General features: G+C 40.3%; 1 protein-coding gene across 1 annotated transcript in view; it reads right to left on the bottom strand.

Annotated features, from left to right (window-relative positions):
- Positions 1–5,225: 5,225 nt before the first annotated feature.
- The window catches only part of ube2e2 (ubiquitin-conjugating enzyme E2E 2), a 34,176-nt gene continuing 24,320 nt past the window's right edge, over positions 5,226–15,081 (bottom strand). Inside the window, exons 4-6 of the mRNA XM_018740748.2 lie at positions 9,554–9,686; positions 7,292–7,439; positions 5,226–5,367 (exon numbers count right to left, since the gene is read on the bottom strand). Coding sequence (XP_018596264.1) covers positions 5,270–5,367; positions 7,292–7,439; positions 9,554–9,686 — 379 coding nt within the window. The 3' untranslated portion in view covers positions 5,226–5,269. The remainder of the gene's footprint in view (positions 5,368–7,291; positions 7,440–9,553; positions 9,687–15,081) is intronic.

Below are 15,081 nucleotides of genomic sequence, written 5' to 3'. Positions count from 1 at the left end.
GTTGCGGCAGGCAGCTATGGAGGAGTTAGTCACGCAGTCCGGCGGAGCCGCGAACGCGCGAGTGAAGGGCTGTGGAAGAAGCGGCCTCGGCGGAAATTGAAGCGCCGTTCCACCTTGGCTTGGCGGAGACGAGACGAGAGGAGAGAGAGCCGAGTGGCTCCCTGTGACAGTTCGCCGAACGCCTGCTGCTACAGCCTTAGCGCGCGTGCCCCCCCTCACCACACGTGACGTTTTTGACAAGGAGTGAAACTCAAAAACAGCGAGTTTCTTTCAGAGAAACAAAACAGACTTGAGAATCAGCCCTCGTATTAAATAACTCAGTTGGGTGTTTGAAAAAGGGATTTGCTGAGAATTAATGGAACTGGATTTTTTTTTTTTGTCGTCTGAGTGTCTCTGCGGTGCTTAACTAAGTTACTTGTCCGCTTTGTTTGCTCAGTACGTAATTTGGGACACTCATTTTTCCTCTTCTTTTTTTTTTACTTTAAATATCTCCAGGTGAGCCAGAAGCAGAGTATATATATATATATATATATCTATCTATAAAGTTGTCCAAGTCGCTCTACATGGTATCATTTAACATACATTCAGGTACAGAGTAGTAGGGCTGTATCGTGGTGTAAAGTTTAACACGTTCATATAGCTGGGTTTCAGATTAAAACAACAAGTAATATATTAATTATTGCAGATATTTAATAGTGGAAAACACCGATTCCATTTGCATTTCTTTGTGTGTGTGTGTGTGTGTGTGTACTGGTTTAAAGCCAACAGTATCAAATGAACACTGAGGGAGTTGAGTCAACTCCCAGAGGAGTTAATATGAAGAGACAGGAACCAAATGAAATGTCACAGCGATAATATAATACTGTGATTTTTTTTTTTTTTTTTTTTTTTTTAGCGTGGTCCAATTCATCAGTTTTTATTGCTCTACTGAGGTTTGTTGCTTCTCTTATGTATTTCGACAACAGCAGTACTTAATACAAAACCAATGCAAATTTAAATAATTAACATTAAACATCAAAATATTAAGACAGTAAAAAATTAAACCTGCATCCCTCAAGGAACTGCCTCTGGCTTACATCTTTTTTTTTTTTTTTTTTTGGAAACCCACATGAGAAAAGTAAAACTATAAACAACATGTGACCAATGCTTGTCAACAAACAAAAAGCTGACAAAAAGGGGTTCGAGTCCCGGGAGAAGCCCTTCTGTAAGACCTTTGTGCGAGGCCTCTATCCTAAAACAACCCAGTAAAATGCAAGGCTGTTTAAATAGTTAAAAAGTGTAGTTCCTGTCTAGATTGACATTTTGTGCCTTAGAGGTAAAAAAAAAAAAAAAAAAGGCACATTTTTAATATAGCATGAATTAAACTTAAGTGTAAATATCATCAGAGACTACAGTATGTTTTCAAAGAGGCCAAGAACTCAACATACACTACTGGGTCTAAAAAAGTAGACCTTTGCTGTACTTTCTCTTGCTGCTGAACAGGATGCAGGCCTTTGTTGTCTACAGATTTATTCATTTAGTAGATACTTTTCTCTAAAGCAACGTATAGTGATTAGTGTGTAGTATTTAGCTGGCAGCTGTAACCAAGATGACTTACACTGTTAGATACACTAGACTGTTCTCCCTACATTTCTCCAGACATCTATACACCAGAACAACATCATCCACACACTAAGGGCAGTTTAGAGTTACCTCTAGGTACCAGTTCACATGAAACATATCTGTGAGCTATGGGAGGAAACCCAGTGAGAACATGCAAACTCCCTACAGGCTGAGAGGAGATTGAACCCACATCCAGTCATGCAACCCAGGCACTGTGAGTGCGACTACCACAGTGTTACCGCTGTGTTGCCCGCCACGTCGCACACTTTCTCCACAATGAGGAAACAAAACACGGTCAATTGGCTAATGATCAAACTCACACTTAATTTAAGCAATTTTAGTACACAGCTCAGCATCTATGGTGTTTGGGAGCTCAATTATTTAATCTGTGTTTTAGCAGGGTATCCATCCATCTATTATCAATAACTGTTTGTCCAGTGTAGGGTCACAGTGGTCTGGCACTGCTCCTGGAAGCTTAAGGTGTGATTCAAGATATTGTATAATTTTAATTTTAATCAGAAACAGCTTACAGCATTTAACCCATTTACAGAGTTGGGTAGTTTTACTGCAGTGGTTCAACAGAAATTCTTTTCTCAAGGGTACTACAACAGTAGTAGGGCCTTGAAGCAACATCCTTCATGTTACAAGGCCGTGTCCTTTACAGCTACGCTAACACCCCTATTGTTAATGCCCATTGTTTATAAAGCACTCAATTCAGCAAACCAGTGCAGAGCTGTGCTTCTTGTCCCTATGGTGGCCTATTGTCTCCAGGCTTTCAAATCCTACTTTATAGAGTTCGAAAGCATAAAGAAGTAAAAGCACAAAGTAGAAACCCTTAAGCTCCCTAAAATGGCACATTCCATATAAAAATAAGAAGAAAAACTCACTATTACAATTACAATGACCACTAGGCATTCATGTCATGCAAATTATCTTTGCTCAAAGACTGCTCTAGTCAAAACAGGGTATGCCAAGGGCCACTTTTTTTATTTATTTATTTTTTAAAAACACATTAGTCCTAGTCCTGGACTCAAAAAGGATTTTCACTGGAGAATCTCTCAACAGTATAATTTGGTCCAAGAACAGACTTAATTTGTGCCTGGAGATAGAAAAAAAAAAGCCACGAGAGTGCCACTTAAAGTCAGATAATTTGTTATGGGTTTGTGTTATGGTTTGTTATGGTATTGACTGGGAATATCACTGAACATAGCTATAGCTCTCTCTTACAGAGTGCACAAAATGACCAAATCATTGTGTTTTTCATTTTGGTTCCCATATACTGAACTTTAGTGCATAAGGTGAGAAGATCATTGCTGAATCAGCCTGAGCAGCTGTGTCTTTAGAATGTTAAATCACGGAATAAGAGTTGTTAGACCTGCTTGTAGTTTCCTTTAACCAAATCTCACATATTTCACTTTTGATTTATGAGATGTACAACTGATGTATGTTGAAATATGGATAGTGTGTGGGAATGAGGGGCTGTACTCTGCGATCTTTCAGCCTTAGACCCCATTATGAGGGAGGTTGCTGTCATTTCAGTAGACAGAATGGTTTGAGCAATAGACTGATTTCGGCAAATACTGCTGCTGTCCCTCAAGTGTTCAAAGGTACCAAACCTGAACATACCAAAATCTGGGTGAATATGTCACCCGAATTATTGATGCATATTACCATCTGCTTTTCATAGAAAACACGTTTATAGTTCGAAGCAAAGGGGGGGAAACTGGAAAATTAGGCAAATAATTCTCAGATATGTGCAGAAAGTTAAAAGTTGTCTTATCCTCAGAACTCCTAGTCCAGTATTCTGACATCTTGTGCTGAGCAGTACAATAACAATTACACCCACAAGTCCAAGTATCCAGTCCATTTTCAATAACAGGTTGTCACATGCAGGGTCATGGTGATGCTGAGCTGATAGCAGAAGCATGTGGTGTGAGGCAGGGTTCATCCTGTGTGCAATACTAGTCCACCCAGTCATCCACTAAAAATATTTGTAAAATTTATAGTTCAATGACAAATTCATTTACATTCCTGTTAATATTTTTGAAGATTGAATAAATTCATATGAAGTCTCAATTTAATAATTATAAAGCTGTATTCCTATTGTGTAGGACAAGGGTAATCCCTACATCTAGGGTGTTTTATATAATAGTGAGTAAGCCTGCAATCCACTAAACCCTAAATTAAAGTAATTTTAAACTGTGCATGTCTGCCTTGTCAGGCCATCAGTTTGTACAATTCCGGCCAACTGAGTATCTTTCTCAAGTTATTGTCCGCACATACACAAATCTGCTTACTCTTAAGAACACTAAAGTTCTGACCAGATTTTTTCATTTAGCTGATGCTTTTCTCCAAAGCAATGTTAAGCAACTTAAAATGATTTACCTATTTTTACAGCTTGGTCATTTTTAAGAGAGCAACTTGACATAGCTCTGATTACTATGCTACCTCTGATTAGATATGTCAAAACAAGTACTGTTAAATGTGCAACCAAGACTAAACAATCGACAAACCTGGACTAGATCTAATGTTGATACATCCCAAGAGAAGTTGAGACCTTGATAAATGTAGTTATATGACCAAAATAGTTAAATCAAGTGATATAAGGTAAGGATTGTAATTGTTAAAGACTTATGTTAAACATTACTGTATTTAACCAATCCCTAAACAATGGCATGACATCCATCTACCTGGAAGGTTGCAGACTTCTATGCTTTTTAATTTAACACCTAAGCTATAGTAAATTCATTCTTCATCTTTCTGTCATACACACAGCAGTGAAATAACATGATTATAAAGAGAAGTATTGTAATATCTGTGGTTAGAAAGGAAGTGATTTCAGGAAGCACATGAGATTGAACTCATAGTGAGAGATGCTGACATTTATCTGATTAACATGAATGCAGTTTAGCCATGTGCGGAACTGACAAAGGGCAGCAAACCAACACATTTTAGCTGTGCAGTTCAGCCACAGTGTTTTATTGAGTGCTTTAATAATGCAAGTGTACAACAAACTACTCTGGCAGATCAGAGGTGGCATGTAGGTAGTAAATATACAAGTCCTGTCTTTTCACAAGCAGACCTATATTTCTGTAGTCTGCCTCAACAGCCTATTTTAAAAAATAATATACAAAACAAAGTCAGAAGGTGGAGCAATGAACACTTTCCTTTGATGCCATGTGACTGCTGAAAACAATACGAAAATCTTCAGCCTCAATCCTGTTGCACATGCACATATTATGAATTTAGTACAAAAAAACGTCTAAACACTACTGTGAAGTAGAAAGAAGATATAATCTGCATTTTTCATGGGACCACGTAAAAATGAAGGGGAAAAAAACACATTTACAAGCCTGGGTGACAATAATTATAATATTATACTTTTTTCTATGACAGTTCCAACATTCAATCAATTGGAAAATAAAATCCCAATCTACTCTTTGTATAAAAAGAAGCTTTCAAGTCAACAAGGAAAAAAAGACAGTTCTTTTCACAAAAAAGTAAACAAAAGGATCAGGGAAGAGGGAAGGGTCTATGGTTGCACTTAGTGAGTGTGCTTTGACAGGGTGAGGACGGGGGGGGGGGGGGGGGGGGATTTAAGAGGAAGTGTGATTTTTTTTCTCTTTTTTTTTTTTTTGGGAGGGAGGGGGTAGGGCTCTGGAGAGGCCTATGTGGCGTAGCGCTTGGTCCACTGTTTGGCTATCCTGTCGTGCTCTGCTCTGTTGGTCAAGTATTGCGTGGCGATGCTCCCTACCAGGGGGTCAGCTGCAGCAAAAGGAAAGACAAATTAACACACATGATCGAGGACAACACTCGGCAACGAGATCCTAAATGGCATTGGCTATATCACGTTAAGTTTACCAAAATTGACTTTCGGCAGAAAGAACTACGTAACCCAAGTGAGAAGAGCAAAAGTTAAGTGCGCTCCTGATAATTCAGGAACAACCTGTTAAACTCCTAGTTGAGAGAGCTGGAAAGTACAAAGTGCCAACGGTTTTGACCCAGTGTTCTAGCACCACCTGCCTATCCTCAGTACATCTTGTGTTTAGGCATTTTGTATTACTGACTGAAAGGAGGAAGTCAAAGTTGTGGTCAGATGTAAATCAGAACTGTCATAAAGATGGACCAATTTGGACTGCATTCACCTGGAGAAATTTGTATGTTACAGCCTGTACAAAAATAAACACACTATACCCACTTGATGACACAGGTAGGCTGGAAAAATTAAATAATATTAAGATTGCAAACTGTAGTTGAAACGGCTATGATAAATTATTCAGGTAGTCTGTAACCTTAATTTAATTTCATATTAATAACCAAGACAGTTTGATTTACTGTATAACCTTGAAGTGAACTAATATTTGCTAATATGAGATTTCAAAGTAAGAAATCAAAGCTGAAATAAAGTAGTAATGCTTGAAAAACTAATAAAGAACTAAAATTTAAACAAGTTCATATAGCACTGATGTTGAAGGACTACAGTAAAGTGTTCATTATTGCTCATTATCCTTTGCATATTAAGAGCTAACACTGGTTTAAACTTGGGACACAGAACCACTGTTGAACTAAAGTGGACTATTTATGCCCATCCACCCACTACCTGCATTAAATTGGACAGTGGGCTCAATCGTCTTTCAAACGTTCCACCTAAAATAAATTTAATTTATTCAACTGGGATCTCAGATGTGGTAATGACCTTGACTATTTTTCTAGCCAAAGGGATCTGTCATTAATGTACATGAGTGTTTTTTGTGTACAGTTATTAAGTACATGCTGTACTGTGTACAGTTAGTATCCGTGCTTCTGCGGTCTGTGCACTTACTGTTCATTGTGATGTTTACCACTGTAACAGACAGAAATCATGTAAGGTTTCTAATGCGATAATAAGTGATAAAGCTTCTTGACTTGTTGTATGTCTCTTGTAGTAGCATACTTGGGCCATGTCAGGGCAGGAAAAATTTTCTAAATGCGGTCCTGGTTGAGATATCACATGTAAATATTTACATGTGATACAGAATTGTCAGGACATTCCAACGTGACAGGAGCCTCCCTCCTTTTCTACCACATTGTCCACAAAAGTGGAGTTAAGCAGTGGCCTGATTTCAGGTGCGTTCTGGCACACTGCATCAATACGACTGCCCCTCGTGACCACAACGCGCAGGAGCTGTGACACACAAGATAATGAACATCTGAGAGGGTTAATTATCTGTCATTGTGCCCCTTTGCTCAGAGACCCAGCGATCCCACAGGCCGCTCATGGAATGCTGGCCCCAAATGGGTGGCTGCGTTGCAGAGGGAAGCCATTTCTAAGAGATGGTTTAGTAGGAAATGAGAAAGTGAGAAATGTGAAATATTAGCAATATGTAACTTACATCCAGTACAATACAAATGACACAAGGCCCTGAAAGCCTTTAAAACTGAATTACGCATTATCAACTCCACATTAGTCAGAAAATATTGCGGTCGATTTTATGGTGATTTCAACATGGAAACCGGGAGGTAAAAAATCTGAATCGCCAACTTGCATGTGAAAAGCACTCAGTCTCATTTCTTTCATTGGCTTCAACATAAACTAAAGAGTAAAACCAATCTGAATCCTTTGACAGTGAATGTAAGAAACTGCAAGGTGAGTAAAGGAAGGCAGCTTAAAAAAAGCATTTCTTATTTGGAAAAGTAGGTGCTCCTTTACCAGGGTTGCAGTCTGTGAGCAGAGAGCAGATGGACAGCAACACTTTGGAGATGGTTAGGGCAGGACTCCAGTTGTCCTTCAGGATGTCCAGACAGATCACACCCTGGCTGTTAATGTTGCAGTGGTAGATTCTGGTGCGGAACGTTACCTGGTGTACAACATGAAGAAAAGAGGAGGAAGGGGGGGAAAAAAGACTGAAGCACTGCTGTCTATGCCATTACTTTTACTGTATAGGATATACTTTGCCGTAAGATCTCTTATTGGCATATCCACTTAATTAAACATTTTCAAGCTTAAAACAAATAGTAGTTAATATATAATTCAGGCCTTGACATGAGTTCAGTAAAATGAACTGAACTCACTGTGAAAAAGGACGAGGGGTGACACAAAGTGTGTGTGTGTGTGTATCTAAAACTCCACAGTACATGTGTTTGTATCTATGTGTCTTTGGAGCCCGGAGCTGCACAAACTAAATATTAAAAGGAGACACTCAGCTTTTGCACAGGAGGGTAAGAGGTGAAACCATGCATGTGGCAGCAGTGCTGCCGAAATCAGCTCTTCAGTACAGATTAGGCATCCTATTTATATTTCACAAGTGTCAGCGGTAGCCAATCTGCGTGCAGGTGTAGAACAAACGACGGAGCGCCCACCCCAGCCGCCGCTGCTCTGCATTTTGCAGTCCTATCGTTGTGAGCCTCCACCATCTGCTGTGTGTGGAGACACACGTGCTGTGCAGGAGCAGACTTCCTAATGTACCACAGCAGTGGCAGGGACATGGCACAGAACCTCAGAGAGCAGATCTCCTTTTAAATTTGAGGAAAGAATGCACCCAGATGGATGATACATGATAATGTATTGGTACATGGTACATAATATATTGGTGCTTTGCATATGATCTATTTAATTGTCTACATCCATGATTACCCTCTTCATCATCAGAGCCTTCATGGCCATTAATAAACCAAATGCAGTTGTGCTTACAACACTGAGCCCTTCCAGCAGGAATAACTGTACATTGTTTCTCCATCTGGCCACCAAGACTCGGGCGTCTTGAGTTCCCTTTCCTGGCAACAGGCAGAGCTCATGTTTCACATAACGAGACCTGGGGCTTATCCCCTGGACCGAGGCTGCTTTTTTACAACCCTGGTGTTTCTGTTGAAGGAGCTTTTTCTTCTACTGCATGACCACGTCTATCCTACTGACACCACAATTTGCACTTTAGAGCATAGTGCATAGGTGACTCAGGAAGAGATTAAAAACAAAATAGTCCTATTCAGTATCAAATAGAGCATCACAAAAAGCACAATATCAAGTGCTGCCACTGTAGTAATGGATGGAAAAATCCATCAAATAAATCATCATATTATGAAATTTATTATTAAAATGTTCCATGAAGTACCTACTCAGTATACTGAAGCAGTATAGGGGGAAAATCTGACTGAAACACTAAATCAAAATATATAGACAAGAGCAGGGCTAAACACTATAGAGGGGATATATCAACTTCTCCTTCCAATCCATTCCATTCTATTCCAGTCCATCTGTGTGCATGACAATTAAAGATGTCTGGCTTTCTGTCATTAAGATGGGGAGATAATTACTCCAGCTGTACAGAGGAAACGGCAAACGTTACGGCCATTCTTCAAATAAATTAAAAATCCGATATGAAAATGAAGTCTCTACGTGGTGGTGGTTAAATTTCCCCTAATAGTCTTTAAAATCAATTTGGAAGACAGATAAATTCAGGAGATTTAAACTCAAAGTTTATTTGCCATTCCCTTCGGTGGCCTGAAGACCCTTCGGTAGCTGAACTGTTTGTACTAAGCGTCTGATCGACGCACAATGCTTCAGAAGCTCCACTCCCATGAGGACAGAATTTCATCAATGTATGGTAGAGTCCAGCAATTTCGCTTCTCCACCGAACACAAGGTTCTGACCTTCATCTTGCTCTTCTTCACACTTTTCATTTTAAACAAAGGCAGCTATTGATATAACCCCAAACGTTTCGGCCTCACAAACGGCACGTAAGGGGCTGTGTATCACATTAGGGATGCTCTGAAACAGCTGGGTTAAATCTGGAAGAGGAACACAAACATAGGAGTTTTTCCTCAAGAGCAATGCGCTTCCTAACATTCACCTCGGAAAGACCAAGCGGTCCTGGTGCAGCTGGGGGGATCGTGTAACAAGAGCAGATGATTTAAATTAGGCTCTAAACAAACAAAGGGAAGAGGAGCAGAGCCAAAAAAACAAAAACAGCCTTACCTTGGGTGGTTTGAAGGGGTAATCGGGTGTGAAGGCAATGTCGAGAAAGAACACGCCTCCTTCGTACACAGATCCTGGAGGTCCAAGGATCGTGGACCGCCACTCATATATGTTGTCTCCCTTTGGACCGGCACTGCAAAGGAACACAGAGAGATGAGCAATAAGGAACCATTGAATTCTCAAAGTCAGACAGAGAGCTGGAATGTTGACAACAGCCTGACAACACGGCACAGAAAAGACTGCATCTGCCATGCTAATGACACGGTCACGTTATTTGCTCTGGAGAAATGTTTTGTTCAGTCAGTTTAGATTCTCGCTTAAGCGTTCTCTGGGCGCTCATTATCAGCGTGTTCATCATACCTTGTTCAGCCTCCTTCCTGAGAGATCAGACTTGAGACTTGAGAGTGTGTGTCACTGCAGCACGTTCTGCTTCTTAATTCATCAGCTCACTTTTAAAAATTCCAGTGTGTTTTTCGGTTTTAAAACAAGGCTTCTTGCAGCTAACATGCATTATATAGTATTACATGCATAAAAGGCAAATATGAGCCATATATATTTAAAAAAAAAAAAGGTTTAAAATCAATATGACTTCACCGTAATTCTGTTTGCGGAAAACTAATATTATTCAACGTGCGGAAACACACTGGAAAAAGACCACACTGCTGCACCCCTGCAGTTTATTTAATCCAATCGTTTATAAAGCACTCGTGATGCTTTTTTTCGTAGGAGAAGGGAGCCTGTGCTACGAACAAAAGGGATCTAAAGAAAGAAACCAAGAAGATGAAATGTCAGGACCATATATAAAAAGGTTTGTGCGACAAGCGCTGGATATAAATGTTTTAGTAATATAACTTTGAGTTTTGTGTTGTGTTTGTGTCAATGTTTTATTTATTCATACTTCTGTGCTAAAACCACAAGGTGGAAACACCCCTCCCTGGTACCAGGCCTGTGTCTCGCACATAAAACTGGGCTCATTTTTCCTTACAAAGCCTGTGCCCACTGACTTCACTACTCTTCATCACCATGTACTGCAGTTGTAGCTGTCAGAAAACCAGAGACCCTGTTAGGCTACATGTCAGTGGCACCAGCAAAACAATACTGTGCGCTTTGGTAAAGGTTACTAACATCAGTTAGTTGACAACAAAAAAAGATTACGGTATAAAAATTGTTAGGAGAACCCAATGAGCCCTTCACACAGTTTAAGGGAAAGAATACAAATGATTTTTTTCATACCCTGCTAAAGATACACAAAAATAACTGCCTTTTCAACAAATAAAAGTCATCACTTAAATTATTCCAAAAAAAGTCGCTATATACACAAGATTCCTACAATTTGAAGCAGAAACTGAAATGCGTCTATAAACAAAATGTAGAGAAAAGCCTCTCTCCTGTTTCAAATTCTACTGTGAAACTGAACTTATAACTATTCCATTTTAGTACTGTAATTAATTCACATATTTTGGAGATGCCGACAGCAGCTGTGGGACTTCATGAATTACACTAAATTGTTCATGACTACACAAATACTGTGCTGAAATGCTTTAGTGCTGCATCCATGACTGACCTCGCTGCCGAATGTCACAGAGCGAAAGCTTTAGCAGGAGCCTAATTGTGCTCGCGCACACACGCGCACGCACAGACACACACACCCAATTCACAGAAAGACTGTGGAAGCTGGATTTGTTAACAGCTAACCGAATGTGTGGGAGTCACTAAATGGGAACCAGGGCCAGCGTCTTAATGCATACATGAAAACGGCGACTGCTGACAGGGTTCAGAAGCGGAGGTCTGTTTGAAGCGGGACACAAAAAGGAAATTGGATTGTCCTTGCGGAGCGCCGAGTGCATGTGTAATGACACATCTGGGCTTTCTCTAGCCAGGACGTGTTTTAACTGCTGCACGATTTGGGGGTCGGGGGTCAGCCCAAGACAAGCCAATAAACCTCAGAGTTTCTGTCGGAGAGGCGACGTTTCCCCAAAACACAGCTCCCCCTCTCCGGCGCTGCGTATCAACGCTCAGCAGAGAACTAATACTTGGGCCTCAGAAAGAGAAAGAATTACGCTGTGGAAGAGAGACCCAATAAAACTCATTTTCAAGTAATTTGCCAAGTAGAAAATGCAGAAACTTGCGTTGCATTTAATTTCCTCTAAGACATCACTCAGATGCTACATTACATTTATTGAGACACCTACTTGTTGGTTAATTTAAACATGTCTCCTGTACAAGCCTCTGAGCGCAGGAAAGCCATCGTATGGATGTTGATTTGAAGCAATTACAATTAGTCTGGAATGTAATTATGGAAAATGGAAATGGCTGGTTACTACAGACACTACAGGTAAATATTGACACCTGCATAAAGTGATACATTCATTCTTTATATCATTCAGACTCTACTTTAAAAATCTACACAACTACAGAAAAAAAAAAACTGTGTAGATTCCTGGAACATGCATTTGCACTTGGGTCTCAAGGCATGGACCAAACTGCCATTCACATGAGTTTTACTAGGTAAAAACCTTTCAAGTCGATGAATTGAGTCCTGTGTAAAGCCTGAAAAAGGACTCGGAAATGTTCCTCTCCTGAAAATCTGCTATGCTTCCTACAGAGGGAAGTGCATTATGAATGTGTGTGTCTGACAGGAATATTTCACGATTCCTTTCCAGGTCCTTCTATGCTTATAACCCTACTATCTGCTTCCACAGCTCAAAAAACAGAGAGTAGATGTCTATTACAGACAATTTAACTGCAGCTTCAACGAATTCCTTTGCCTAACCGTTCTGATTGTACAGAAATGCAAACCGTGTTCCATCAGGAAGCTCTTTACTCTGTTACATTTCTTACATAGATCATGTCGGCAGTCCATCACCTGGAGCTCTGAAACCAACCCAGCTCAGAATTGTGTCCCTGATCGCTTCAGTGCTATTCCACGTGGAGCAATTGGGAGTGTAGAGAAGAGAGACCTTGGGAAGCATTTAGAACATCTCCATGTTAGGGTCTCACGGTGTATGACTAACTTTGCACTGCAGAGCTGTTAGAAGAGAAACAATGAAGCTCCCTCTGGAGAGATTTCTCTCTTTGTACCGGAACAAGAAGAGTGAGGAAAGGAGAGGAGAACATCACCATCTCACACCACGTTTCCTGTTTCACAGAAGCATTGCACCAGACAGACACAGGGACAGCGTGAGAGGCCCATATGAGGCTTGGACTACAGAACGCCGCACAACAGAGCGCACCATTTACCTCTCCGTGTCCAACGTTTTATTGGAGCTCATAATATTCTTTACTGAGCAGCAGAATTAATGAATCAGACAATTCAAACCATGTAACGCAAACATAGTGAACACGGTGGATCAATGCAGTTGTTCATTTACATGAAATCCAATTTAAAATTCTCCAAGAAAATTGTCAGGTGTGTCAGTACAAGGTTACATTTCAATAGATTTTCTTGAAAATGAAGCAAAATAAACTTATATAGAACTACATTTGGAATAATGAATTCCTTAACTACTGTAAGACTATTAATGATTCAGAAGGCCATTCAGTACACTTTAACGGCTGCTTAATTGAATGATCATGGTCATCTGAGACAAATATTAGGGAATATCTTTGCAATGTTTTCAGTATCACAGATTTTCATTGAACAACCCAAATTTCATTTAACAAAATGATAGCAGGTTTGGTCTCATACATAAACTTGGAAAAAGTAAACAGATGAAAAACAATTAAGAGATAAGGAGGACAGGAGAAAAAAAAAAAAAAACTGTAGGGCTAAACACGGAACAGTGTTGAGAGCCACCGTTTCATGACATGTGAAAATAGAGGCCCGAGGTCAGCAGAGGAGGCCATTAAAGTGCCAGAATAACAAACATGCAACACGGTATTCGTCGTTGAGTAAGTGTATTTTGTAGAAAGGAGCTGACGTGCTGGTGGTGACACCAGGTTGTCATGCAGATCTTTTCAGTGAAAGTAAGGCCCTGTAGTAGCCTCCAGGCTGGAGATGGGCTGGTGCTGAAATTCACATATAAAAGCTTCCTTAAAATGAACTCGAAGTCTGCAATGAGACAAGGTCTGCAGACAACGACACCTAAAGCTGTCACCTGAGATCCTGAGCTGAAGTCAAACAGCTCCATGCTTGAAACGAATGTCGCTGGCAGTCAAACTCGAGCGTAGCCTCATGTTGGCGCTCTCAAGTAAGAGGCTTTTCCTGCAATTGCTTTCTTAACAGCCCGTTGTGCTTGACGGATCGCAACGTGACGGGTAACACATCCTGAGAGGCTAAGCCCAGTGAGAAAAAGGTGCCACACGCCCACTTGACGACGAACCGCAGATCTAAAACCTGACAGCACCTATAAGCTTCGAGCCTCATTCAAAACCTGAAAGAAACACACTGTTCATTCACCAAACGTGACGTACACAGAGGGGCTACTGTAAGAGCCAGAAATACTTCTTTAATGAAGTTGTAATTCTAAAGTGACCAATTATTTGTTTAATAAAAGTCATTTTGAAGGGAATGGAGTGATGGCCACATCTGCTGGCTTCCCCTGAGATTAATTCTGTTTCCATATTTAGGATTTATGCCCTCCTCCCCTCGGCTCGGCACACTGTGCTTCGAGGCTGGCGGTCAGTGAGCTCCTTACTGGAGCAGCTCCAGGAAAGCTCTGGGACCAGATCCAGTTCTGAGAAGCCAGGATAATAAACAACCTCCCAGATTTGATGTAATTACTCTGCGTGTTCTAACTCACACAGCAGAATCGCGCGCAGGCAGACAGTATCCAGCTCCTCCGAGATTAAATCACTACCCAAAACAATAGCTCTGAGGACAAACTGCTTACGAACAAAGGCATACAAATTAATTCAAATAATAATACATTTCCTCACAATGGAGTTAAAGCACTCTAAAACTCCTTTTGAATTCTGGTTGTATCTTAATTGCTCTTCCACAAACTCAAAGAAGCTGAGCGTCTCTTTCTCCAGAAAAGCTTAATCTAGTTTTCACTACTTGCAAGATGTGTTACAACACACAAAGATAACAAAAAATATTTTGATTCCAAAACAATTTAGGGGAACCTATACAAAACGATACTAATTTCCTCTTAAAAAATGGTTTTCCTTCGGGAGCGTTTATCTGTCTTAAAACGAAACGTGCTAAAAAGCAGCGCTCAATGAGAGGCATTAATCATTAACAGTGTTCTTTACGCCACTTCAGGAATCCGATTCCCACCAGATGTCAGGATGTTCTTAAAATAAGGTTCTGAAAGAAAAAATGGAGTGAAACACAAACACACGCCAAGACATACAAACATCTGCTTTGTAAGACTGCAAGACTTAACCAGAATTTAATCACAGAGGAATTTCCTTCTGTCTGACACATCGCCACTTGAGCCATAGATAGAATGCTCGTTCTTTATTGGGCCTCCTGTCAGAAAGAAAATCTAATATTTACTAATAGACTTTTGCTGGCTAAGATAAATGACATGAAATACACATCACAGAGAAGGTTTTGGGGGGGAGGAAGAAATAAAATGGCC

The sequence above is a fragment of the Scleropages formosus genome, chromosome 18 (genome assembly GCF_900964775.1).
Source record: "Scleropages formosus chromosome 18, fSclFor1.1, whole genome shotgun sequence".
In the NCBI taxonomy this organism is placed as follows: domain Eukaryota; kingdom Metazoa; phylum Chordata; class Actinopteri; order Osteoglossiformes; family Osteoglossidae; genus Scleropages; species Scleropages formosus.
The sequence above is the reverse complement of the archived record's forward strand: the minus strand, read 5'-3'. Positions and strand labels throughout refer to the sequence as shown.